Source organism: Gambusia affinis, linkage group LG20 (genome assembly GCF_019740435.1).
Source record: "Gambusia affinis linkage group LG20, SWU_Gaff_1.0, whole genome shotgun sequence".
NCBI lineage: Eukaryota > Metazoa > Chordata > Actinopteri > Cyprinodontiformes > Poeciliidae > Gambusia > Gambusia affinis.
The window spans coordinates 4,888,823-4,916,773 of record NC_057887.1 but is presented as its reverse complement, the minus strand read 5'-3'; the positions used below and the strand labels follow the sequence as shown (position 1 = coordinate 4,916,773).

General features: G+C 41.2%; 2 protein-coding genes across 2 annotated transcripts; both read right to left on the bottom strand.

The window, feature by feature from the left end:
• Positions 1 to 803: 803 nt before the first annotated feature.
• On the bottom strand, positions 804 to 17,202 carry usp22 (ubiquitin specific peptidase 22). The gene is made up of 13 exons (XM_044103686.1): positions 16,657 to 17,202; positions 14,142 to 14,274; positions 9,335 to 9,448; positions 8,353 to 8,454; positions 6,453 to 6,619; positions 6,212 to 6,359; positions 6,010 to 6,112; positions 4,497 to 4,655; positions 4,262 to 4,388; positions 4,024 to 4,115; positions 3,422 to 3,484; positions 2,722 to 2,871; positions 804 to 2,645 (listed from the first exon to the last, which is right to left on the bottom strand). The coding sequence occupies exons 1-13, from the start codon at positions 16,774 to 16,776 to the stop codon at positions 2,603 to 2,605; spliced, it is 1,521 nt and encodes a 506-aa protein (XP_043959621.1). The 5' UTR covers positions 16,777 to 17,202; the 3' UTR covers positions 804 to 2,602.
• A 659-nt stretch (positions 17,203 to 17,861) lies between these two features.
• cops3 (COP9 signalosome subunit 3) lies at positions 17,862 to 27,951 on the bottom strand. The gene is made up of 12 exons (XM_044103687.1): positions 27,370 to 27,951; positions 25,864 to 25,993; positions 25,231 to 25,343; positions 24,749 to 24,798; positions 23,701 to 23,793; positions 23,425 to 23,604; positions 23,204 to 23,344; positions 22,329 to 22,502; positions 21,124 to 21,210; positions 20,875 to 20,988; positions 20,701 to 20,781; positions 17,862 to 18,716 (listed from the first exon to the last, which is right to left on the bottom strand). Exons 1-12 carry the CDS (start codon positions 27,422 to 27,424, stop codon positions 18,663 to 18,665), a joined length of 1,272 nt encoding a protein of 423 aa, XP_043959622.1. The 5' UTR covers positions 27,425 to 27,951; the 3' UTR covers positions 17,862 to 18,662.

Sequence of the window (27,951 nt, the reverse complement as noted above, 5' to 3'; positions counted from 1 at the left end):
GTCAGGACAGGTTCCCCGTTCTCGGCGACCCTCCGGCTGGACGCAGCAGTGTTGGCGGAATGACTTCCGTCCGCTTTTGAGTTTTCACCTGTCGTCTCGTACGTACAAACTGTACACATACACCTTTACACACATCACATCATCATCATCATCTTCATGTGAGCAGAAGAGAAAGAAAATTTTAAAACATATCAAACTGTGATACCAGCTTAGACAGCATGCTGAATGCAAGTACTGATTCAGTACACAAACGTACAGTGCATACGCACGACACACGTGCATACAAACAAGATCTCACACTTTGTCTTTTTTTTTTCTCTTTACACAGAACACATTTTATACAAACACCTACTCTAAGCTTTTGAGTTTCTTCCTCTTTCGCAGACGCGCGCGGGCGGAAACGGACGGCTCAGTCGGAGCCGCGCGCGGCTGACGGTTAACGCTGCGGCTTTTGACCCTTTTCACAAACTCGATCTTCTTTTTCTTCCATTCGCTTCTTTTTAGGCCATTTACGTGAAACAGCAACATGAAAACATGCCGTCAATGCGGGGAGGGGGAAAACACCCCACAGAAAACCAACAAACAAAAGAAAAAAAAAAAAACTTACTGGCATTCCGTGTCGAAATCTTCATAAATTCGTATTTTACTGCAGTAAATAACCTCACAGAAACTGTACATTTATGCAGAATAATGTTGAATTAAAAAAAACATATCGGGAAGGATTTTTTTATATGCTTTACTTTTTTTTAAATTAAAGTAATTAATGACTTCCTGTTTCCACATGCTGCAAATGTGAAACAGAGGAAGGTCAACTTTCTTTTATTCTGGAAACACGACATACAAGGACTCTGGTTTAGCCCCCAAACAGGAAGGTAAAGGAGAAAAGTGTCCATAGCAACCATTAGACACTATCTACATGCCAACCAGTTGTCAAACCCACTGCAACTGGTGTTGGGGGGGAAAAAGAAAGAATGAATTTGAGTTAAAGCTCCTCATAAAGTGGAGTCACCCAGACAAAGGAACTACCAATAACTACTTCAAATAGTAAAATACTGTAGCAGCTAAAGATGAAAACACACAAAGCGGAGCATCCTGCACACTCAATTCTTGGCATTAACATACAATCGGACGGTTTGAGCTGAAGAATGCCAAGACAGGAGCAAAAAAAAAAACTGACATAAGTCACTGGACTTCAGCCAGGGGTAGTTTTTGTTCCCTTTACTGTTGGAACACTTCGAAGTCAAAAGAACAAAAAGGAAGACGTGCGAAACTTTTTAACTGCTGCAGTATTGACTTTTGAAAACTCAAATGTCAGCATGGAAATTCAAATCGCCGACCATTCTGATGGTCAGCTTTGAGAGGGGCCTTTTGGAACAAACCACTTGGGTCAAGATCGTGTTTCAAAACATGTCGGAATCAACAGAGAACTGGATTACCAGAGAAGAATCAACTTTCCCTCAGTCTCTGGCCCTAAATGAAGTAGTGAGAACCGTATTCTCGGGGAAAAAGGAGTAATAATATGCTAAGAGTAACAGTCAAAGATGCCCTTTCTGAAAGAGCTTTCCAACAGGCGGAAGGAGATAAAACAAGTTCACAAAAATTGGGACTGTTCTTAATTTTGTTGGGGTGAGATTATTGTAATGCAATAAAAGAGAAATTTATCTGTTTTTAAACCAACTAACCCGGCGGTGCCAATAACTGTTTAGCAATAGATAAAGGTAAAGAAAACAAACAAACAAAAAAAAAACAGCAATAGCAGCAGCTTCACAAAAATCATTAGCCTCTTTTTGTCTTTTGGGTACAAAAACATGATCGACGACACGATTCAACAGACGAATAATGCATTTTGTTTTTCTTTTGTCAAAGAGAATGCAAAACCGTAAACAAACAATTTGAATGCAAGATGTATAAAAATATATTTACTGGGTCATTCATTTCCCCTCTTTAATTATGGAAGCTTTTTTTATTAATAATAATAATAATAGTACCACTTTGACTACAACAATCTGACAAATAATAATTGGAATAATGTTAGAATACTGTCAGATGATGGTCTTCCATTATTCCCAACTCTGGACAGAAACTGCATAATAAGACAACTTCCGTGCTGAAAATATTTGGTCTTGCAGAGGAGTGTTTGCACGTCAGACGAAGTACGCGCTCGTGTCCGGAAACGTTGCCTGTGATGAATGCGGCTGTGCGAGCATGAAGACGGAAGTGGGGTTTGAAAAAAATGGAGGAAAAAAAAAAAAAAAAAAAATCTAAAACTTTCCGGAGTTTTACGTCGCAATCAACAGAAAAAAATGTCGGGATAAGACACTAACTGTCCATGATCTGAAAAGCAAGAGCAGACTTTCACAGCTTCTTTTTCCCTCTTCATGTCCCCAATTCAAGTGATAACGTCAGCAAGAACACAAATGTCTGTATTTCTAGCGGTTTTGCACGAGTCATGTTTAATCGGTTTCATCCCTGCGCAGGGTCTTGCTGCTGCGCCCAGGAACGGTGGTTCCGTGTTTTCAGCCAGTCTCCATGCAGCTCTCCCATCTCCACGCCTCTCCCTTACACACTCGTCACCTTTTCCTGATTGGGTTCCTCCTGGAGGCTATTCGTACTCCAGGAACTGTTTGTGATAAAACAAGAGGTACCTGAGGACAGGAGAGGAAGCGTGGTGTCAGAACCAAGCCTCGTGTGAACGGTGGAGCCCGGTTGAGGTCCGCTTACCCTTCACTGTCAAGCACATCTTTGATGCTGGCCTTGGTGATGATGGCGTCGTCACACTTGAACCACTGGTCTTTGTGCTGCCGGATGAAGGTGGTGTAATGGCCGCTCTCTAGTGTCCCCTGGTGGTTCACCACGGCAAATAAACTGTACCTGGAACGAGGAAGGGGAAGAGAAAAAGGTAGCTTTGAAAATGATGTCGGTGCATGACATTGGTGAAAACACAATGTGATGACCACGTACGTGTGACTGTTATCATTCTCGTGGTTATCAGAAATGTGGCCAAATCGTTTAAATAATTACTTTTCAGGCAATAAAATCAAATTTTAACTTTGCTTCCAAATAGTCAAGGCAACAAATAGAAATTTGACCAACTGCAAAGCGCAATGCGGACACCGACTTCACCCGTCGAGCTACAACACACATCAGCTCTCACAATAGTTTGTCCCACATTAGAGGAGCATAAAAACTGAAACTGCGTCTCCATGTTTGGTTCCGACTCTGGAGATGCGGAGAAGATTTGAGAGTTCTGGAAGCTTGGCACAAAAACGTCAACAGATCTTCACTGTAGCATTAGCAACGTTCTAAATCAGCTGAAGCCGTCTGATTTTTTTTGTCTGACGTTTCTACAAATCGTCAGACAAAAAGTGAAAAATTGCTTATTTTTACTACAGAAACCAGGCTTGTTTTCTGTAAAGCGTACTTATTGTCATTGTTGAATGCCTCCACGGTCTGCTGGTACTGCCCGTTCATCCTGCTCTCCTTACTGAAACAAACACAAACACACGCACACACACACACACAAAAACACAGATAAGTGAATGCATGCGCCACATTAAAGTTACAAATAATGCTCGGGCCGCATGAGTAAACACATCAGACTTAAAGTCTGAAGGAAGCGAGTTCCAGCCTCACAGGGGGAACCAATTTCACTGGGTTACAAAGAAATGATTTTTTTGGAAGTTGTTTATGTTTTTTCGGCTGAATTAGGACAATTTTGCGCAGCTGAATCCAAAAATTACATCCATTTTTTTTTTCTTCAATCAGGTCAGGTTTTTATTCTAAATTGATTTAGAGAAAACTGATCTTCTGACTAAACTGGTGACATTATCAGTTCATTTCCTATAATATTTCTCAGCCAAAAAAGGTTTTAGGAGAAACAAATTGTTTTCTAACAAGAGTGTTGAAAAAGCGTTAAATGCTGCGATCTTGGATACTTCTAAGGGTAAGTTGATCAAGTTGAAAGGTGATTTGTTTTACTCTGTCATGTCCAGGTGGCCGGCTCTTCTTTTTATTTCTGCTCACCTGGAGGCCATGAAGGGGGTCATGTCCAGCTCCAGTGGGAACGAGACGTAAGTAGTGATCTTCCTCCGTAGTTTGGCCGAATGTTCAAATCTCTGACACACACACACACACACACACACACACACACACACACACACACACACACACAAAGGAGCGTTAGGTCTACGCTGTGGTTTATCGACACAATCGTTTAAAAAAAAATAATAATAATAATGATAGTAAAAGAAAAATGCTTTACTTTAAGGTGAAAGCAGGCTACGATAGGCAACTTCTTCATGGTTAACTGCTTGGTGGATTCCTGGTAACTATGGCAACCGCTGCACTTGATCTTGGCGCTGCTGCCGAGGTGCTCCGGTCTGGTGAACCTGACCGGTGAGGATTTATTTAGGTTTTTTTCCCACCCCAAATTTGCACAGCCGCCCAACCCCTTCAGGGGATTTGGAGGCAAACACTTTGGGTTTGGTGCCGCTTACCTGCGCAGACAGTCCATAAGTGTTGTGGCTCCAGTGGAGTGACTCTCCCCGTTAAGTGCTGTCACATCTCCTCCGGGACTGAGGGGCCAGAAAGGCGTGGAGGATCCGGGTAGGTCCAGGCTGATGTCCCAGAACGGGTCTATGGTTGTCGAAACACCACTGGGGACGCAACGGAGGCATCGGAAAGATGTCAAGGAAATGTGACTTTACAGAGAACGACATGCAGACGTGGTTGACATCAGCAGCCTTTGTTTAAAGGCAAAGACACAAAATAAGTCAAACTGGCCAAGCAGAAGCAAGAGTGTGCAAAACAAATGAAAGCAAAGGTGTTTGTAGTTACCTACATGATAAGAAAATGAAAAATGACAATAAATTTCACGTCCCCAACTCTCATCTTTAAAGCTGGTCGACTAATTTAAACACAAAATACAACAAATATCATGGGTTATGTACATCTCTTATTCAAAAAAATAACCTTTCAAGGTTAAAACGCGTTGGACTGGGACCCATCGGTTCAGAGGAGGCATCCTCTTGGAAATGAGAGGCCTTTAACTAGGCCACCAGTTGAGACTGAACCAGCCCATAATGTGAACTAAGTTTTAGTTTTTAGTTAGTGATGAATTCCAGCTACATTCATGACCTTAGCCATTTTATTTTTATTTTACTCATTTACCCCAACATCCTACCAATAATGTCATTCCCATATAGTGTGCAGTTTTTGTTTAGATATCCATTTATAAAATCTATTGGCAGTTTAATCATTTATGAAGTACATGTTACATAAATAGAGGTTCTTTCAAATTAACCACTTCAACTGTTTGTCTTGTTTTATGCCACTGGTCGGTTTTTTTTGACCCGTTTGACCCGTGGTGTTCATTTAATAATCCTGAGCCATCCAATACAAAGAGAAGGTTTTTCTGCTGCCTCCTTGATCACCAGGCATCTACAGTCCGACCAATTGAAGCTCATGCAATTTATTAAAGGTCAGGATAGTGAGAGAGCACAAAATGCTTAGTTTTAGGGTTTTATGTTGAAATACACGTCTGAAAATATCTAGTTTCAATTCAACAGAGCAACATTAAAACTTCGTTTAAGGATTATTAGATTCTTATTTATCGGTTTCTCTTTCTCCTAACGTTTTTTACGCATTCTTCTACAACCTTTGTGTAAACGCTAAATAAAAAAAAATTATAAAAGAGACAACTTAGGAATGCCCCACAGACCACAACCAAAGACTTCCAACATGTTTGAAAGGAGTAATAACCTCCAGAACCCACCAGGTGGAGCTACAGAGCCGAGTCTCGGGCATGCGGGCTTGATGCTGCTGCAGTGTAGCGGCTCAGAGTGCAGATGTGAGTGATAAATAACAGGGTGGATCACGAGGAGACGGGAGTTTTATAGGCAGAGCAGCGTCACTGCTTTCACTCTCCATGCTTTTATCTCTTCACTCCAAGTCCCCAACGAGGCGGGGCGAGGGTTCATGTTTTTCACTCACACTCACACACACACTTACTGGCACACTTGGCAGGTGACGTCAGACTGCAGACCCCCTGTGAAGATTTGGTCAATGATGCAGTTACAGTGGTTTGGGTTGTTGGCCTTCTTCCCGTTGTCGTCTGCAGAGACACACAGAAAACGTTCGGCGTCACTCCACAGCCACGCCCCACGCCAGCTTCGTGATCTACCCAAAGGGAACCTCTGTGCTCGCGCGTCACCTTTGCAGTGTCGGTGCAACACGTCCAGCGCCGCAATGAGGAACTCGTGGGCGTCCTGCTGCTCGTAGCCGGCCAGGTGCCGGGCGTGCGTCCACACCAGGTGCAGCAGGCGGAACGGGATGTGAGGGGAGCGATGGCCTGAGTAGAACTGAACGAGGAAATCAGTCAGCTTTCCTCTGGGTGGCCCCATCTTGGGGAGGAAGAGTTAAAAAAAAAAAAGAAAAAAAAAAAAGATCATCACCTCCTGGAAGAGTTGAGACATCTCGCACACGAGGCACGAGTTGCTCTGCATCTCGCACTTGTGACGGTCGGACAGGAAGAAGTCGCGCAGCAGCGGCGTGTGCGTCAGCGCCTGGACGATGCAGTTCATGAAGCAGGTGTTGCCCAGGTTGATCAGACCGCGCAGGCCTGCAAGTCAACGGCATTGGTCATCAATGAGGAAATCATTCTGACGCACGCTCAGGAGAGCCTCGCAAAAGCATGAAAACCTCGGACTTCTCCGCTCCGTGTCCAGTCAGAACCATAAACCTCCATGTTTCGCTGGGATGTTATGGGTTTCATGTCACAAGATTTTTGATTCTTGTTCAATTTCAATAACGTTGTTTAACGTGTGAAATGTAAGACGGCCTTTATTTCAGTTACACAGATCAATTACTCATTGAGCCATCAGGAATAAAACATTCTTTATATTGAACACATCGGTTTGTGTTAAGATAAATGACCTTCGTGCTCAAATTAAAGGCTTAAATACATTATAAATAAATAATCACTCAACTTACTGTAAGGAATCTTTTCTCATAAAGGTTTATTATAGAGTTAGTACAAAAACGGTGCCGTTTCAGAGACATTATATAAAAATCAAGCACTTTCCAAACCTTGAAAACCCACTGGTGCTACAAATCAGCCAAGATCGAAATCAGCAGGTCAGGTCCTAAAATCTGTTAAAATGGTCCAGTCAAAGTCTGGTCTTAAATCAAATTAACACTCAGCAGGAAGACTTGAAAAAATAATTAATCTGATCTGACTGTTCTGGATCTTAGGCCCGTCACAGTAACATTTTACTGGACGATAAATTAAGTTGATAATATTATTGTCTTGAAACCATTTTCAAGTAATATAATGGAAATGGCAAAATAATGCAAGAACACATTCTCAATGACTAATAAACATCTGAAACTGGAAGTCGAAGATGTTTGAAATGTCCAAAATACCAAAACAAAACAACAGAAACAACAAATAAAATGCATTTTATTTGTTGCGACAGATTTTCTGTAAGCTACACTGTCCTTCAGTAAAAAGACAAAAGCACCAGACTGACAACCTTTCATCCAGTTTTTGGTAGAAAGAGAGAAAAGAGGAAAAGCAATAGATCATGCACATGGAAATGATCGAGTTCGTTTTAATTTATCACGCGATTAATTCATTTATTGAGACGGGCCTATTTGAGCTATTTCTCAAGGAAAACTACCAATAAAACCATGCATCATTTCCATCCAGAACACAATGACGCTTTACTTTGTAAAAATCCCAATAAATCTTTTGATGGTTGTAACTAAAAGCGTTGAGAGACACTCTGTTTCTTTCTGCAGAGACGGAGGACAAAGTGTCCCCCCCCATGAGCCGACCACTTGCTGACCGAGGCGAGGAAGGCGGGCGGGGCGGATCAGGAGGCGGCGTTCTCACTGATGAGCAGCCAGGCCTGGAAATCCCATCATCCTCTAACGTTGCCAGTGATGCTAATGGCGCTGGGCAGATCACAGCGGGCCGCTGCGAGGTGTTAAAAGGTAACGCCAGGAGCAGTTGGCGTCGCACACGACCGGACGGCTGCTGCTGTCCAATGTTCACTGATGCTGCATCCTAATTACACCCCCGACGCGATGCAAGGCCTGAAATACGCCAGCAATCTACCCAGTGCATCGTCTAATGGTGTAATTCATTGAACGCGTCGTCAGTGAAACGGCTCCGTCTGTCAGCTCCAACTGCTACCCCAGAACCAGAAAACCCCATAAATAAAACAGCTCTGCTCTTTATGCCGCTGCTGATCTCCGATCTTGAAACAGAAGAGCTGGCAAAATGACTGAGACCACAATTGTGTGTGTGTGTGTGTGTGTGTGTGTGTGTGTGTGTGCAAAGGCACAAACCAATAGTACAGTTGGAGGTGATCCTCCTCCTCTTGGGATTGTGGCGCAGCAGCTCCAGCTCCCTCTTGGTTGGCTCCCACGTCGAGTACTTCTCCCCGATGCCTGCGGCGCAGAACGAAGGCGCCTTAACTAAAAAGTAATAAATAACTAAGAAGAAAAGTCCTTACAGCTGCACAGCATCCAAAACCAGGCGGAATCATTTTCGCCTCAACTCCACAAAATGACGAAAAGGGAACAAATCAGAACTAAAGGAAGTGCCAACATGCTGCCACCGCGAGTGACGTCATTCCAAGATCTAACGTAGAAAGTCATCCTCACACCCACAGCGTTTGGCATGTAGGTCTGAATGCTTCACTTTTGTCACAGCTGACCTAATAAGAGATTGTGACGCACCGCTACGACAAGATGAAAGCTGCCACACCTAAACACCAACATGGCTGTGAAACTACTGTGCGCCGTGCTGCTTAAAATGAAGTAGAGGGAGAGAAAAGGCAAAAGAAAGGAACCTAAGGAAGATTATGTTGAACGCATTTTCAGTTCAAGCCTGTGAAAATGTTACCACATGCTGCATTTGAGCGACAGTCACGTAGTTAATGAATACAGTTTGGCCTTAACGTGTCATGTTTCAGATATGTTTTGAACAGAACCACACAGCTTGACGTCTGGTCATTTCACCATGGAGATGCTCAATGTTCTTGGTTTTGATGCAACACCATTAAGTAGAAATGATGGCGACCTGTTTTGTAACACGTGTAATATTTAAATATTCCCAGAGTTTTTTGAGTGAAATTGGTGACTGAAACAAATCTAACACTTTGCGATTACTATGCGACTCAGCATGACTGCGTCCAATCAGACCGAGTTCCCATACAACAGGGATTCTTTTTCCAAGAGGCTGCAAACAGAGTCATTACATGGCTTCAGAAGAGTTATAATTCCAGCTGGACAGCGTGGACGTCGTGTCACAGGCGGAGTGGCGTACCTTGCATCTTCCAGGCTTTCCTCTGCTCCTCTTTGGCAATCTGCTCCATCTCCTTGTCATAAATGTAGTCTTGGCACATAAAGCAGTAAATTCCCCCGTACAGCAGGTCGATGGCTGAACACACAGTGGCAGGAGGAGAGAGAGAAAGACACACAGACAGACAGAGCACAATGACAAAAACCAGAGGACACGTTGGTTCATTGGACTGTGAGGAAGAGGATGTTGGTGCAGTCTGTGTGAACCGCCTCAGATTACCAATCTACACCGCTTGGAAACACGAAGAAGAAGAAACGGAGTAAACTGCACTTTAAGAGTTCACACAACAACTCCTTTTTCCTCCTCTACAGTACGCAGCTACCCGTTTGTTGTCGCCATAACAACCAGACTATGGGTCTCACTCTCAACAGATGTACTCTGCAGGTATGGAAGAGAGGTGGGGGGGATGAAGCAAAACGGAGTAAAGGATGAGGGAAAAGAAGGATTTTAGAAAGATCTGAGAAGAAAAACGGTGCAAATAACCAAACCCAGACGTTTCTCTGTATCGAGAGGGTCACCGGGTAACCATGGGAACAGGAGGGCAATCGACGAGAGGATGGAAATGGGAAGAAAAAAAAAAAAAAAATCACACCAGGAAACTAACAACATAAATGGCTGAATTAAAAAGCGGCAATCGAGGAGGGTTATTTAATAATTGCCGGTTTCGTCGGGTTCGTTAAGGGCAGCTTAATTACTCCGTCCCCGCTCTGCTGAGATCTGTCCCTTTTCTCTGCCTTCTTTTCAACTATTTTTGTAGCATATAATTCAGCCGCCACCCTAATTAAACTCACAATTAGGCTCAGTGGGACGTGCACGTTTGAACACAGCAGGGAGTCTTCCTGAAGGAGCCGATAATGCAGTATAGGGAAGAAAAAAAACCACCTGCTACATCTTGGTGTCTCAGCTTCTGCCAACCCCAGATTTTGTCTCCGCACCATCAGCATTTGTCAGAGTGGTAAAAAATTCACTCGGGGACGCCCCCAAAGGGATGCCCCCCTTGGCAGTGAGCCGCCCACATTAGTTACAGGACAGTAACAAAAACAATGTGGCTAAAACGTGCCAGACAGCCTGACCGCGATAACCCAAAAGGTTTACCTTAATTTGAATAAAAACTGTTGTGAAAATTGAAATTTGACTCTTTTCTTTCACAATTGTGTTGAATTTTTAACCTCCTTGTAAGGATTACATAGTTCTGTTAGGATGTTGTATTTGCTAAAAAGAAAAACCATCACCACCAGATGCACAGTATTGCACCAAGTTAAAAAAACAATTAAACGCATCATTAGCATGAATGTGATTGGTTATGTAGGGATAAACAGTGACTTGTGAAAAGGAATACTAAATATTTCTGTTTCTTATCTGTCTTTGGTTTTCACCTGGTTGTAACGGACCAAATCCAACAAATTGCTTGCAAATACATTAAATATGCTCCTCCATGGTGCAATATAGAGGTGGGAGACATGGACTTTGAATTTCATCCCAATAATTTTTGTACAATTGCGATAACTATAAAAGAAAATTATTTTAAAAAACCCATATAGCTACTTTTTATAGTAAATATAAATTTACTGGTATATTTTGACACAAAGTGGAGAAAATGGTAAAAATAGCATTTCCGCTAATGTCAATTTTTCTTTCTTTTTTTCTTCAAAATTCTTAAAAAAAATGAAAAATTTGATAAAAAATATGAAAATTGGCAGCACCAAGTCCAACAACAGTCAGAGAATGAAAGCTTTCAGAATTCTGGTTCTGTACAACACCACAAACTATACGAGTTAAATCAGTCAAGATGCACTAGAATCCAGGCTTATGGCTTTAATGTAGCAAGAAGAAGAAGAAGAAAAAAAAATCTGTATTCAAAAAAAAAAAAGCATTTAAACAATCTAAAAACGACTGAAAACAGACGTCACTTGAAATTGGAATTGTATCTGATGGGCAGCCACTATTAAAAGTCGATGTTCGGTCAACAATTAGTTGTTTCTAAATAGCGTCCAAGCAATTCTTGGCTCATTGGAGCCTCTTCTGCTCAAGTCTACAGTCTGTTTCATAAAATGATGTTGTTTAGTGAGTTGAAATGTTTGGTTTTTTTTTTGTCTTTTTCCCCATTAGTCGCTGGGGGAACACGCCATGATAGCAGCAAGTAGAAGTGACATCTAAAGCCTGACTGGCTCAATTTCTGAAATAGAGTTTCTGAAATAAAAATCTAATTTCATTGTGATTTGTCTTCTTAATAACGGCACCTCTGAATGAAGGAGTTAGCTGTAAATATGTATACAAAATCACATATTCCTACCAATGGGAAACAAATACACCAGTGACATTCACTATCCCCCTTGAGGCTTATTTCCTTGTTGAAGGTGTTGCAATTATGTTGCAGTAGCTTGCGTAAGAACTCCTAACTATGTCGCCCTTAATAAAATGTCTCAGCGTGCCACACTGAGATCTGAGTGTGTTCAAACACACTGACCATCAAACACACTCTGATGAACAGAAGGTAAAACAGAGTTCAAAGTAGGGAAACTAGAACAGACTCAGAGCGGCGGTTCTTAATACGGCTCACTGCTCAGGGTAGCATCTTGTCAGGGGCGTACATGGTCTCTTCCAGGGCCTCGTCAACTACACCGTTGATTTCCACAAAAAAACGATTTCATTTTGAATTTAAATTAAAACCGGTAGATTTTCCACAACAACTTAATTGACAAATTTGTGTAAAAGACAAAAAATCAGTACAATCTGATGAAAATGGAACAAAAAAGTGACTGAAAACTGACCACAATTTTGGACGTCTGGCAGGCCACAAGGCTTTACTTGGCTCTCCCAGGCTAAGTGTTGGTTATTCATTAAATGATTTTTTAATAAACCAGGTTTGTAATTGACACACTGAATACGTCACAGGCTGCACAAACCACCTTTCACTCAAAATGTTTTGTGAAGGCTCATTTTAGAGAACACTGCCTCAATCTAAGTGTCATATATCAATGCCTTATGACAAGCTGCTGATATCAATACACCGTGTTCCAAATTATTATGCAAATTGGATTTAAGTGTCATAAAAATTAAATTTTTTGTTGTGCCATTACATTTCTAGATGGTATTGTTTGTCAGGTCTCTTTGAATCACTATAATTAATTTCAGAGAGCTGGTTGATTAGTTTGTCTGGTGATCTCAATTAAAGGAAATCTGCTTAAGAAGGATGTTCCACATCATTAAGCAGCCACAGGTTTCAAGCAATATGAGAGAGAAAGAATCTCTCTGCTGACAAAAATCATCAGATAGTGTAGTGCCGTATGACAATGTATGAAAAGATATTTAACAAAAATTGAAGCGTTATCGTACTGCGAAGAGATTTGTGGCTGATTCAGAACAAAGATGGGTTTATACAGATAAAGGCAAAATGAGGAAAGTTTCTGTTAGACAAATTCCTCGGATTAAGAGAGCAGCTGTTAAAATGTCCGTACAAAGCAGCAAACAGTTATTTGAAGCTGCTGGTGCCTCTGGAACCTCAAGGTGGAGGATCCTCCAGAGGCTTGTGGTGCATCAACCTACTATTGGGCCCCTAACCAGAGCTCACAAGCAGAAATGGTGGCAGTGAGTCCAGCCGTACATGAAGATTAATTTTCAAACAGACTTGTTCACTGATGACTGCTGTGCAACCCTGGATGGTCCAGATGGACACAGTAGTGGATTGGTGGTGGATGGCCACTGTGATGTCAGCAAGGAGGTGGTGGAGTCATGCTGTGGGCCAAAATCCTGGGGAGAGAATCATTGGTCGGCCTCTTCAGAGTCCATGAAGGTGTGAAAATGACCTCAGCAAAGAATATGGACTTTCTGACTGGTCACTTTCTTTCATGGTTCAAAAAGAAGAGCTGAAGCTTCAGTAGCAAAATCATCATGCATGACGATGCACCATCTCATGTTGCAAGGAATCCCACTGTGTCATTGGCTGCTATGGGCATAAAAGGGGAGAAACTCATGGTGTGGTCACCATCCTCCTCTGACCTCTGACCTCAACCCTATTGAGAGCCTCTGGAGTTTCCTCAAGCAGAATGCAGTTCATATCAAACAGCAGCTCTGGGAAAGTTTTCTGACATCCTGCAAAGAAATTCAAGCAGAAACTTTCCACAAACTCACAAGTTCAATGGATCAAGAATTGTGCTGTGATATCAAAGAAGGTTCTCTACGAGTGACCAGCCACTAGATCTTAGGGTATTTTGCCAAAGGTGCATGGCAATGGGACACACAGTGTGAAGATCACTGATCTGTTATTTTAAAATAAATAGATAAATAAATAAAAAAAATTTTAAATCACTGAAAATAGACGGCCCTGCCATTCTGCTCTGGTCCTAAACACCCAGTTTATCTATAAAGTTTGCCATGACACTACCTGTTGTTTTCGAATAAAACATCTTTAGCTGACAAATTATTTAAAAAGATAATGGTATTTGATTATGAATACACAACCCACTGAAATATTATTTTAATTTAGTCCGCTCCGGTAGCTGCTTGGTTTTTGTTTTACTTCCAAAATTTCCTGTCGCCTTTTTAATACGAAAACACAATGGGCCAACTGGTTCACTGCCAGGGGGAAACCCTGAGAAACCATGAGAAACCCTTACCTGGGGCATCAATAATGCTAGAACCGCCACTGATTTTACCAAATGTGCTCCGTTTGACCCAACGTACTCAATTCTACACATCAGATGTTTAAAAAAGTAAATACAGTAGACACAAATTTGTGTTAGCGCGCGTGTGTGTGTGTGTGTGGTCATACCGAGGTTATGCCTTTTGCTCTTGGCATGTTCGTGGATGTGTTTTTTGGAGAAGCATGCGAAGAAGACACAGTAGAGGCAGGAGTGGAGTCTGTTCAGGTGGGCTCCGCACATGTGGCAGATGCATGACTTGGCCTGCAGAGCGGAGAGGTGGGACAAATAATGTTCACCAGATCCGCACAAAACATTTTAGTTCTGTTTTTTTCTTTTTTATGCATTGTGGTGAATTTTTGTGCTATATGGCTCTTTATTCTACTTGATTTGTAACTAGATTGACTTTTGTAAAAAAAATAAAATAAAAATAAAAAAAATCACAATTTTTCTCCTTTTTTTTGGAAGAAGCTTTTTAGATTGTCTGAAATATCTTGTATCGATACTGATTGCACATAGAGAGACAACAGATGAAAACTAGCCTTAATGGCTAACTGTGGCACATTATATGATGTGCATTGTTCCTTTTAAAATAAACAGAAAAACCTATTGAGTGTAAATCCAGTGTATTCAAATTGGCATGAATTATTATTGTGCTACACATACATTCAGTTTGTCTGTGAAAAGAAGCAGAGGGGGCCGGTGCATGCAGATGAAATGCTGGCATGCCAATGAGCCTGCATGGAAATGAGAAGAGATGCAGAATGCTGGAAACGGCAGGGAGGGCAAAATGAGAGGAACGCAGATGAAGGAGGTAGAAGGGAGAGAAAGTGAAATTTAAGATTTTTGTGTGTTAGTAACACGAGGGCTGCGTGGAGGGAGAGTCAATGAAAACAGATTCACGGCTGAGATGTGACATAACATAATAATGCCGCATGAGACACTGGAACTGAAATTGCGTAGCTTGAAAAAAATTTAAATTAAAAATAATAACAGAGAGAAAACGAAAAGATCGTCTGAACCCCCAAAGTGAAAACAGGAAGGAAAACTTGTTCAAACACGAAAAAGTGGGTCATGGGGAAACCGAGGCTCGCTGACGCACGTTGGGATCGAAGGCTGTGCTGCGTTGTCTTACAGTGGGATGTCAGAAAATATTGAAGAAATGATGCTGTGCATCTACAGATTCGCATCAGAGCTGGACCAGGGTTGCCAGGTCTGATGGGGTGGGGGGGACTACATCTGCTGATTGCCTGTTTCCATGGGGGGAAAAGGTGTGACTGTAGCTATTCATGTATTCATACCTTTTAGCTGTTTTATCACATCACAACCACAAACTTCACTGTATTTTCCTGAGGTGTAATGTCAGTGGCCAAATTAAAAAAAAGATCATAATTTCATCTCTAATCCAAAAATATTGATATCAAGTCGGTATCAGTACCAGGATCGATACTTTAAGTTTCCTTTACCCTCTTAAATTATTATTTTTTCTGCATTAGTTTCTCAAGTCTACCATATATTTTTTTTACTATGATTTGCTTAGAAATGATATATTTTTGCACTTTACAAAGAAAAATAATGCACACAATTTTTTTTCTATAGTTTATCATGTGATTATGTTAAAATACCTGTAACATTTATCTAAATTATGTCTTGTATTTTATATAATGAAAAGATGAACCACAAAAATGCCTAATGGTTATTAGTTTGACGATATATCATATTTAAATAATACGTATCGGCACTGCTCTCGGTTTGACGTCAAAAATATGCCGTATCGGACACCTTTAAACACTACCGGTTTTTGTGTGTGTTTTTCTATAAATTATTAGTTCAGTGCGTCTCGCAGCATGACCATTTGGATAACTGTCCCATACAGGTTTTTTTTTTCTAGCTAGAATAATTTTCATAATTAATGGAAACGAAATACTGAGGTAAAAATTATCTCAGATGTAGTGACACTAGAGTTACTATCAAGCACGGGCGGTGCCAGGCTCCTCGCGTTAGAGGGTGAGCATCAAGCAAGTACCCCACACCATCCGCCCCCAGCAATATTCAACGAGAACATGCAAGTGCAGAATGGATGCAAACAGACACAGACCCCAGCCCACACTGCAGAGGCGCACGTAGCACTCCCAATAATCCTCACATCTGTAAGGTTTGATGTCTAAGAAGTGACGAAGAGACAGAACCTCGTCGATCATCTCGCAGTAAAACATTTGTAAGGCTGATTTCCGCGGATGAAGAATGATTTATTGTTGAGGGAAGACGGGGGAAGGTTTGGTTGTTTCAAACCTGTCAGAATCCCCTCAGACGAGGAAATACCGCTGTGTACGCTGGTGGAAGGAAGTGGAGCCACAGCAGGCGCAGTGCCAACGCAAACAGACGCACATCAGCTCTCAGATCTAGTGTCCAGCCTAAGCTTTGATAGGAGCTAATGTTTGGAGTGACAAGTTTGCTTTAGTTTGAGCTACACGTTGTGTTAAAGAGCAGAAGCCTCTGAGGGTAGTTTTTATTTATTTGAAAGCAATTTTTTTGGCATTAGATGTGCCTCATTTGGAAGGGCGGGGAACTCGTCAGACATTCAATACAGACAAAAAAACAGGTTGTGTCGCACAGTGGGACACTTGTCTCCCCTCCACTTGTTACCTTGCGTTTTCTGGTCTCGGCTGAACCGCTCCACACGAAACATTGATAAATAAGCCTCAGGTTCTGCTTCCAGTTGTCCACTTTGAAGCTGTTCACATGGGGGCAGCCTGCGGGACTCATGGCAGTCACAGCATCCGGCTTTCCGCCTCCTCCGAGCGACGAACCTGTTCACAAGCCGCCCCCCGCCGCCCCGGTCCGAACGGCTTTTTTCCCCTTCCTTCCAGCTAGCTCGCCAGCTTCGTTTATCCAACGAATGCTGCGTACTGGCTAACTGGCCATGTCCCGGTAGCAGGAGCTGATGCACACGCAGCCGCCAACATGGAGGCGAATGTTTACACTGCGGCCTGTTTGCAACTTATCATTGACGCTATTAAAGCCAGGACTGCGCAGCACGTGAAGCTCTTCAAATTCGCTCAATTACATGTTAGCGCGCTGGCTAAAGTTGGTTAGCACTGGAATTTCAACACAGCGACTGTCGTCAGGACCCTCCTTAATAATAGCGCCGAACCAACCAGAGCCGCGTTCTCCGCGTGATTGGCGTGTGCCAACGTTCGGCTTTTTTTCTTCCATGTCCCGCCTCTACGCAACGGGTGCTGCGTCGTGATTGGTTGGCTTTTCCCCGTGAACCACATCCGCTGTTTAGGAGGCGTTCTTTGCCTGGGCTTACTCTGCAACAGTCAACCGGATGATGACCTGGGTAGAAATTATGAGGCGGCGTGGTAGGAGTGTTTTAGCCGGCGGGAATGTAAAGAGCCAACTTATCAGTTCACTAAGTTTCAAACCTAAGGTTCCTACACATTTTTATGTAATTTTTTTTTTTAATATACACTGGCTTCCAGAACCAACTTTTCAGAGTTCTAATTGTTCATTTTAAAAAACAAAAAAATAATAGAAAAAGTCACTCTCTGACTTTATTTATTTGCATTTACCACAACATACAAACACCGGTTATTTTCCACCTTAGTCATATGCTCGAAGTGGCTGTCTGTCGCCCTTCTAGAAGGGACGTCCAGGGTATGCCCCAGTTGGTGTATCGCTTGAAATGACAAACCCCACCCGTGAGCAAGCACACAAAATTGCCCGGCCGGGTGAAAAATGGTGCGCACCCAGTGAGAAGAGACTCAATCTCAAAGCTACAACCAAGACTGTGATCCACTATGAAATGAAGGAAAGTAGAGCGTGTAGAGGAAATTAACCGACAACTGTATTCTTAAACAATTTATTAACAGATCCACAATCGCAATGCTCAAGCTCCCAATTGATAAAGACAGATTGGTTATATCTGTTGACTTCAAGCTCTCAAAACAGTTTCTTGTGCAGTGGTCTAGCGACACCTAGTGGATCTGGCCTAAAAAAATAAAATAAAAAAAATAAAAATAGGGAGAAACTAAAACCAAAAAAAACAGTGCACCAGATTGTGTTCGACTTCTCCACAGTGTAGAGCTTCGTCGAGGGTATGTCCGTGAGTACAGCTTCGCGTTTTATGATATATACAATCTAACCAAGGAGTGAGAAGAAAACGATCAGCGCGGTCTTTACAAAATGTAGAATATAATCATATTTATTCTTCGTCAGCCAAAGATGCTTCACTTCATTCATAATGCCTCTCCAGTTACGGCCATCATGCAGAAAAACCCAAAAAAAAAACCAAAAAAAAAACAACAAGTGAGATTTATTCACACGTTTGGAACAGATAAGTCCAGTTTTTATTGTTGTGTTTTCTGTCAGCGTAGCTGTGGCGCTCCTGAACATTGATAAATAAAACACAGATGAAAATTTGATTTTTTTTTTTCCTTTTTCTCTAAGGATCTGTTATCCTTAAGACACGGTGAAGTAAGAATAACCAAATTAATCATCATTCCACACAATTAGGTTTTTTTCCTTGACCAATGTCCTGACGCAACAGAATGTTTTCTTTTCCTCTTTAAAAAAAAAAAAAAATCCAACTCATCCCAGGAAGAACGTGTTGGGGTGGCTGTGGCGTTCTGTCCCTGTCCAAGGCCCCCTCATGAATAACTCGACGTTTTGCTACCGACGTCGTCCTCCTGCGATCCCATACTCTGCAGTGAAGAAGCAGCAGCAGCAGAACAGGTTAGAAATGTTTACCACGAAAACACAGAAGCCACAACTACATCCTTAGAACAAAAACAGATTAAAAGTGGGGCTTTTCTTTTTGACACATTTTCCAGAGGAAACGCTCTTGGATTTCGCCACGGTTCAAATATAACTTTGACATTCCAGTCCAAATCATGCTTGACAGTTGTGTGACGTATTTGCTTTTCGCAAGAGAACTCAGTCAGACTCCTCCAGTTTTTGTAAAGTTTGTGACCTGCGGATGTGATTTTAGTTTATTCCCATTATTCTCTCTTAGTACTGGTGTGAAAAAACGTAAAAAACGTGCAACTTTTATCAAAGAGTTGCTGCAGAAAGGATTTCCTGTATTAGAGTGGTGTAAAGAAGACTCTGATAATTCTGCTGTTATCACGATAACAAATTTCACTGGACGATAAACTGTCCCAGAAGTTATTGCGTTAAACGATAATATTGTTCTTTTGAGACCATTTTCAACTGATACAATGGTAGCTCCTTTATAATGCAAGAACACATTTTCAGTTCCATATTGGACATTTTAAGCTATATCTAGCATTTTATATTAGTAATTAGCAGCGCTAGCATTACTAAACCAAAAGTATGATCCATGTATTCCCCAAATAATGAAGATTGGTACGTTAACTCTGTTTTATAAAAGACTACAAAAATGTCTAAATCCAGCACGTTCTATGACTGACAGAGGGGGAAAGCTCAAATAAACAAAATGGCTTCTATGTTGAATTCTGCTTCACCTTCCTGGTCTGCTTAGAAAGTCTTGCTATTTAACTGCAGCTTGAATGAACCAGACATGTCTCAATATGTTGGAGAAAACATGCCTTCGTACTGCACTGAATTAAATAGCATTTTTTCTATGAGCTTAACGTTATTAACGTTCATATTCAGCTGTTACGGAAAACAGGTACTCACGACTGTCATTATGTCAATATGGCGTGCGTTAGATTTTATTGCTTTTATTCAGGCAATAAGTAGATAAAGATACTACTTAAAGCTACTGACTATAAAAGTCAGGCAGGAATGCCTGGCAATAATGATGCAAAAGCTTAAACACACACCTCCTTGTTTGAAACTGCAGTGTAGCAACCTACTGGGTTTTTGGTGATCTAAGATGTCAGTTCAGCAGTGGTGAAAATATATGGAAAGCCAAACGTGTCGAAAATGCTGTACTTTGTTGTGTCTGGTAGCAAACACTAGTAAATGGTAATTAAGAGGAACATTGTATCAGTCGTATCAGTGAGTTGTGATTGTTTAAATATTTTATTTACTCTTTGGTGGATCAAAATTTATATGGTGTAAAATTAAGCCCAAATTAACTGAATCAACCAATGCTAGTCATTTCTATTTTAACAGATTTTACTAAAAAAGTTAGTTCAAACAGGAAGGACATTTCTGAAACCTTTTTAATTCCAATTTTGAATCTGAATTACATACCAAACTGTGGTTTGTGTGTAGTATTGCGGATATACTTGCCTTATTCTAAGACTCGGTAAAGATTAGCTTTAGTGATATTAAACTGTTTAACCCGCTACCTCACCGATCCATGTTTAATCTATGGCCATCCCAGTCAACACAGTGAGGTCCAGCTTAACAGCGTTTGGCACCAAATTTTTTCACCATTACCTTTCTTAAATTTGTAGGTAGAAAATATTAACTCAGATAAAGACATTCAAATATGTCATAATATTGAGGTTTTTAACCCTTTATCTGATAACATGACGTATGTTAAATTATTTTGATGATAATGTTGACTATAATTACAACAGAAGGAAGTAATTATAGTCAATATTTATTTTACTGATCATATTTAGACCATCTTGTAAAATGTAACCTTTTTTTATCAATTATTCTCATTGTACTATCATAAATTTTGCATGAACACAAGACATTGGTTATAATAGCCATCACTAAAGCAGAATTCTGCAATAAAACACTCACCTTCTGCACAAACTGTGGGTTTACTGTAATTTCTTGATCCATAGACTTTAGTTTCTCATCCAGCTCTATACATTTCAACATCTGTAAATAAGAATAATGAAACCGTGATATAGATTTAGCTTTAACCAGGATATTAAAGGAGAAAGAAAATCCACAGGCAGATTTCAGGATCACCTCTTGATCTATTTTGTGGAGCATTGCTGGGTTGTTGTATTTTTCGGGGTTGTCATGGAAGCAGACCATACCGTCCTTTTGGTTAATGCTAGCATAGATCTCGCCATCTTCAATCTGAAATACATATTTATTATTGTTATTTTTTTTTACATGAACTGCTTGCAACAGAGCTCGTTGTTGAACTCGCGTTAAAATTTAAAACAGAAAATGTTTGAAACAGCTCAAAGTTGTTTTTGTGCACAGACTCACCATGTGTAAGACGTATTTCTCTGCTTCCTGGGGACCTGAAAGCTGCACTCGACTCGCCATGTCTTGCAAAGACAACGTCAGGAAAGTCTGCGGGGATCGGACGAAAAAGGAAGTCATTGGAGACCCGCTGAAGCCGCTTTTGTGGAGAACAGCAACTTTACTTTACTTTGATTTTTAGCATTGCAGCAGGAAAATTGTAAGTGTTGTACTTGATTAAAGTACATTTGGATTAATACGAGATTTGGGAAATCAGTGCAACTGAAATTAAATAAGTGTTGGTTTTATTCCTGTTCTATTATTGGTAGTCTACTGTTAATTTTGCTATTGTACTTTTTTAAAATCAAACTTCATTTTATGGTTTAATTATCGTGAAGCACTTTCGTCGTCTGAGGTTGCTGTTCAAACCGTAATCTTTCAATGTATTTTCAGGAGTAGCACAATATATTTACCCCTAAATAAAATCAAGTTTAAACATTAATCTTGGTACATTAAACTTCAGAACCCAGAGCTAACTCATAAAATAACCATTTATGAAAGAAAACTACGCAATCTAAATGGTATTGTTGGTTAATCTAAGTGCCCGATTTAGTAAATTTTGGTAACTTTTAACATTTTTTAAAACAGAAAACACAGTGGGCCACTGGATGTCACAGGCTTTCCCTGATTCCTGTGGAAAATGTCATGAGTTTTTCCGAGGTCACTTTCAGGATCATGTGAGTAAGACTTTCAAAAAGCAGATTGAACGCAGGCTTCTAGTTACAAATGTCCTTATTTCAGGATAGGAAGCTGAAAGGAAGCTCACTTTCAGGATCATGTGAGTAAGACTTTCAAAAAGCAGATTGAACGCAGGCTTCTAGTTACAAATGTCCTTATTTCAGGATAGGAAGCTGAAAATCGAGCTAAACCGTTAACATTTTTAAATCGTTTTTCTCGTTAGAAATGCTTTGTCTCATGCGACTGGAATCTTTCCGCTGGTTTTGTTTCGTTTTATGTTGCTCCACCTTCAGAAGAAAGAAGACTTGTCTTCAGAGCATGATTAATGGCTGATGATTGGACATCCACATCAACTGCTGGTTTTATGCTGCTGCATAACTGACTTTGCCTTACAGTTTAGCTTCATTTCATTCCATTGAAAACCCAATTAAATCAGTGTGCATTTCCAAAATTAAGACAATTAGTGCAAGTTAGTCACCCAGAGCCCCCACCTTTGTTAGCCTCTGGATGTTCTTCTTGTAGAGGGAAGAGAGACACTGTTTGACCAGGCCTGTGTTGTTGTCTCGTGCGAACGTCTCGTTGTGTTTGTTGACCAGGCTGCGCAGCTCGGCGGGGTTGTTGGTGGAGTAGACCTGAGCCAGCTCGTGGTAAGCGTTGCTTAGGGGCTGTGGGTGGAGGCGGAAGTCACGGTTACAGCAGGAGAGGAAAACGGTATGCTCAGACATTAACTGGCTGATTTCATTTCTTCACTTACAGAAGTATTCATGCCCCATTTTTCACCTTTCAACCATAAACTTTATGGATTTTATTGGGCTTTTATGCGATGGACCACAACAAAAACATGGAGTTTTTTTAATTCAAGCTCAGTCAGAGAGTCAGGCAAAATGTATTTAGGCCTGGACTTTGACTAGACACATGAATATGCTTTCATATAAACCAAGCTTTTGCTCATGTGGACCCAAAACCATCAAGTCACAGTATCGGCCAAAATCAGAATCGGCAGGTCAGGCCATTTAAAGATTAGTGATCAGCCAGAAAACTGCTAACAATGCAACTCTAATTTCTGATTTTTTTCTCTTCAATTTCTTTCTTAAAACTCACAATTAGGTGCAATTTTGTGTTGGTTTATCACTCAACATCCCAACAAAATACACTGACGGTGAGACAAAGGAGAAAGTTGAACTGCACAAATAACTTGCATAAAACAGAGAATGTTAATGTTAGCTAAAATGCTGTATTCTGCTAGCTGCTCTTCAAAGTACTCTAAAGAAGAAGAGTCACCCTGCAGGTTAGACATTGGACAGAATTTCTATCCACTTGTTTTGCTAAAGCTGAGAAAGCACCAGCGTCTTGCTCCGGCTCCTACCTTGATGAACCTTCCTACTATCTGTGACGTGTATTTGGGCAGCTGCTGCACTTTGCCGTGGAGGATGAGCGACACCAGGATGTACTTCTTATAGGCTTCCAACATGATGTGACTCACTGCCATGGCCGGAGTGGTTATTGCCTGTCGAGGAACACCAGACGGGTTAGTGTCCCCTCGGAGCACAAGTGGCTGCGACGTCGGACAAGCTAACGGGAACGTACCTGTTCATAAAAATACAGTGCTCTTTCAAAGTTTTTCAGGCCCGTGTAGATCATGCCGCCGTAGTAGTAGTAACATAAAAAGTGCTTTGCGTCGTAGGCTCCGTTTTCCTTGCAGATGTCCATCATGTCCACCTCCAAGAAGGGCAGAGCGGGCTTGAAGCACTTCGCTAACAAGCACAGCTGCAGGAGAACGAGAGGAAGGTGAGGCCGGCGGAGTCGGACCGGACCGGACCGGACTGGACCGGACCGGACTGGGGGAGAAAACGGCCGACTCACCTGACACAGGTCTGCATGAACTGAGGTAAGTTGGTTTGTGTTCATCTGCATTTTGTCTATTGCCTGTTTTAGGATGACGACACCCCTCAAAGGCTGCAGAAGTAGAAGAAGAAGATGGAAGCGTTAAGTCAAACTGAAACTGCTTTAAAATGCCGCCAAATATTTATTCTGAGAAGAGAACAGAAAAAAAAAACACCTCTCTTCGGTCTTGGAAATCATTCTAAGCTTAGAGTAAAATGACCGCCACATGTCAGAGAAACATTAAAAAGTAAAAAAAAAAACAAAAAAAACACCCACACACAAAAGATCTAGACCAGCGATTGAACTAGAAGGAAGTGGTGGTTTCATGTAGCAGCAAGCTAAGTGCAGCATTTACTATTTGACCATAAGTGTGTCAAGCAGACCCTTTGACTTTATGAGATAAACTCTGTCCTGTATGGAGCACACTATGAGCAGCTGGACTGTAAATACAGTAAGTAGAGAGACGAACCCTCTGAAAAGGGTTCTACGAAGCTGGAAGTGTGCTGCAGCCGACAGGAAGTAAATCCAGAACTGAGAAGAGAAGCTGGGCTAAAAAAGCCGTAAAAGTTCAAAAAACAGCAAACAGCAGTGGTGAAAACAGAAATCAGAACTTTCTTGTCTTCATGAGCTGCCACAGCACAGACTACTGAGAGTCTGAGAGCCAGAATAACTCAATGTGAGACTGATCTTATCTAGCTCTGCAAAGGTCTGAAACTCTGTCACTGTCCTCATCTGCTCTGCTGTTAGAGAGAGCTGTCTGACTGACTGACTGACTGACTCGCCCACCAGGTCACATCTGCATGTGCGATCAACAACAGTCACCCCACTGTCGCTAACAGTGATATATGAATATAAGAATTTTGCCGAAACGTTTACGAAAAGTCACCGTCTGGCTCACCGAACGGCGTCATAAAGTCTACGATGTTTACAGAAGGAGAAGGTCAAATTCTCCACTGTGACCAGCGCCTATGAAATCATGTCGTCTGAAACATGAAACCGATTCACTCGGATCTGCTGAAGCCCTTACCTGTTTCCGCTCTACTAGGGCGTTTGTCAATTGGTGGCAGAGGCCAGCAACTGCAAGGAGAGAGAAAATAATTATCGATATTTCATAAAAAAGACAGCAGTTTGTTTTTTGATAAATGGCTCAGTAGATATTCAACTTTTTTTCTACTGTTTTCAAAAATTGCCGTCATTTATTTATCCAGCATGCCGTAAGAATTTTGCTTCAGCTATGGCTGCCTGTTTACGGGACAAAAAGGTCAGTGTCTTTGCGCCGCTACATTTTATTCTTCTTCTCAAAATGTGTGTCACTATGTTATTATTTGTTTTTGTAGCCAAAATGATTCAAATATAACTTAGGTGAATCTGGAAACGCTTTTAATTCCAGGTGGGAACAATCAGGTCCATATCTGTTTTCGAATCAATCGGTCCACAGTAGAAAAGGCACCATGAGCGCCGCAGACAGGATGTAAACGAGCTTTGTTCACCGTTAAAGAGTTTACTTACAAGTGTCTGTTGCATATCTAATGTGCTCCCCATTACAGGTGCTGATGAAGAGCTGAACTTGGGAGAAGAGCGTCTCAAAGTCTGGGATGTTTGGCATGGAGAACTTCACGAATCTGGAGATAAGAGGAGAAGATCAGCTCTCGTCTCCCAGCGCAACCATGAGAAATTAACAACATTACAAGCCTTGACAGGAAACAACTAAACATTAACTAAACCAAAGTTTAGCGGAGATTCTTAGTCGTGTGTAATACATCAGAATTGATAACCGTTATGCAGGTATTAAACATGTTTTTCATACTTTTTCTCTGTATGAAAATAGTTTTGTTTCTTTTATTGGGCTGAATAAAAGAATTCTAATCTAAATATCATGTTTTCATTCTGTATAAGCAAAAAAAATCATCCCGATTAGCAGAATGTAAGGCTTTCACACACGAATCAGTGTGGAATTAATTTGTTTCACTTAGTGACGAACTTCCTAAATAAATGGGCTTTTCAATAATATTCCAATTCATTAAAAATCTCCAGCAAGTGTTTCTTTCTTTTCTAAAGAAGAGAATCAACCATGTTGCTACTAGAACCTGCAAACACGCCGTTCAGTTTACCGGCGCAAACAGAGGAAAACTCTTGACTCACAGCACAGCCAGCACACCCAGGGAGTGCTCCTGGATGTCCAAGGCCCCCAGCACCGTGTCCAGGTGGGACAGATTTTTGGCCAGCAGCTCCCCGCTCTTGTTGATCAACTCGCACAGCTGAGTCATCTGGCCTGGGAGGAGAGGGGAGAGAAGATTGACAGGGAGAAATTTAAACTTCCTAAAACTACAGTGCCTTGGGAAGAAAACAAAACATCTTAGATCCGGTTAAACCTTTCGACGTTTTTGTCACGTTACAACCACAAACTTGCATCCATGGTCAGAGGAACGTCTTTTATCTAAAAAACAGTCTGTGAGCATCTTTTCAAATTCAGGGACACCAACTTCCTTTAGAAGTACCACAACCAATCAAAGCACCGTACCTGAATTTTAGTTCCTGTTAGGGAACATCGGTGAGCAAACATGAAAGCTGTGATAAAGCTTTGGAATAAAAGATAAAGCTCAACCAACTTGTAAAACAAATGGAGGAATATGCACACATGTACTACTACAAGGTTGCCTTTTAAGGTAGAAATATTGGTAATGTTGTGCAGACTGTATTTCTAATGGTAAATAGAAGCATATTAACTGCAACTTAGCAGGGAAAAAATTAATCAGGAACAAGTGGCTGAGCTTGAGTTGGCTGGTAAAGACAAAGCAGAAGATTCAGCTCTAATTACAAAGTGTTGACTTTTCAGTTTTGTTTTGGTAGATACCTTTGAAAAACTACATATTTTCTTTCCATTTTGCAATATTTGATATTGTCTGTTGCAATAATTTCCCATAAAACACACTGATGTCTGTTTGTGACAAAAAGTGGAAAAGTGCAAACCACTATTTTTTCCCCAAGAAAAAAAAAATACGGAAAAAAATAACAACTAAATGACACTATTTATGTAATAACGTTAACTGTGTGCTACTTTAAGGGCTAGTGTACTTTTTTATTCATAGGAAAAAATAGTTACGTTCTCTATATTTTCCCTCCTGATGAGTTATTACTTATAAAAGTAGAAAACAACGTGAATCACATGCTTGTTTTGTGCCAACCCGTTGCGAGTTATTTAAAACACCAATCGGCCGGTCAGATGCCCTGTCAAGGCCTTGTACAAGGGAGGTAAAGCAAAAGCGACTGACAGATACGTCTTTCAGCCAATTACGTTACAGATTTTGCTTTAAAGACCAATCAGAGGAGGCCTGGGCGGGACTACCGGTAGGCAATACCCAGAAATTATTAGCTACATCAAAAACAAAAAGTAGAATTTTGACATTTAGTTTTATGGGTCGTGGGGTTTGCGCGAGTCTTAAGAGTCACGAGGAACAGACGAACCCCATGCCGAGAGTTTACGGGACTCTCGCGCCCCAATAAACTCGTTTTTGTGGTGTGTTTACATGATAAAGCAAAAAGCAGAGCTCTGAGCAGTTCTGCTGCCTGGCTATCGCAAAAGCATTAGGTAGCATATGCTAGCTAACTAGCTAATATTTCCCACTACGGTGAGTTTAGCGGCCCTACCTTGAGCGGAGAGCTGCCGCACGTTGTTAACAAACTGCTCCAGTGCTGAAGCCATTATTTCCTGGGTCCAAAGTGGAGGTAATTCGCAGTGTTTTTCATTCAAACGTCAGAAACAAGTCGGTACGGATTGAGACAGGGGGCCACACAGCCGCCACTGATGGGGAAGCTATCGCGAGAACACAGGAACAGAACAGGCTGCTACGGGATTAACGAAACGTAATTTTTGAGTCTTAAAGTACCACACACACGGTTTTGCATTTCAAAAATGAATAACAAAAATGCTGCAACTGGTTTATGAAAACTTTTAGAAATGATCTTAAGGGACTTAAGGTGGCGGACTACTATTCTGTAGAAAAGCAAAAGGTAATGGTAAAACACTAAGAAAAGCGAAAGCCACTTCTTTGATTTTAACAAAGATGTCTTTTACACAAAGAGCTTCTGTGTATATATATATATTTTTTAATTTCAACATTTACCTGTCATGCACCATGTTAACCACAGCCCTACAGGAATAAGTGGGAAATGGCTTCGACTACAAACAAGGGATGGACTACCATTTACTTCAGAAGTCAGAACTCATTT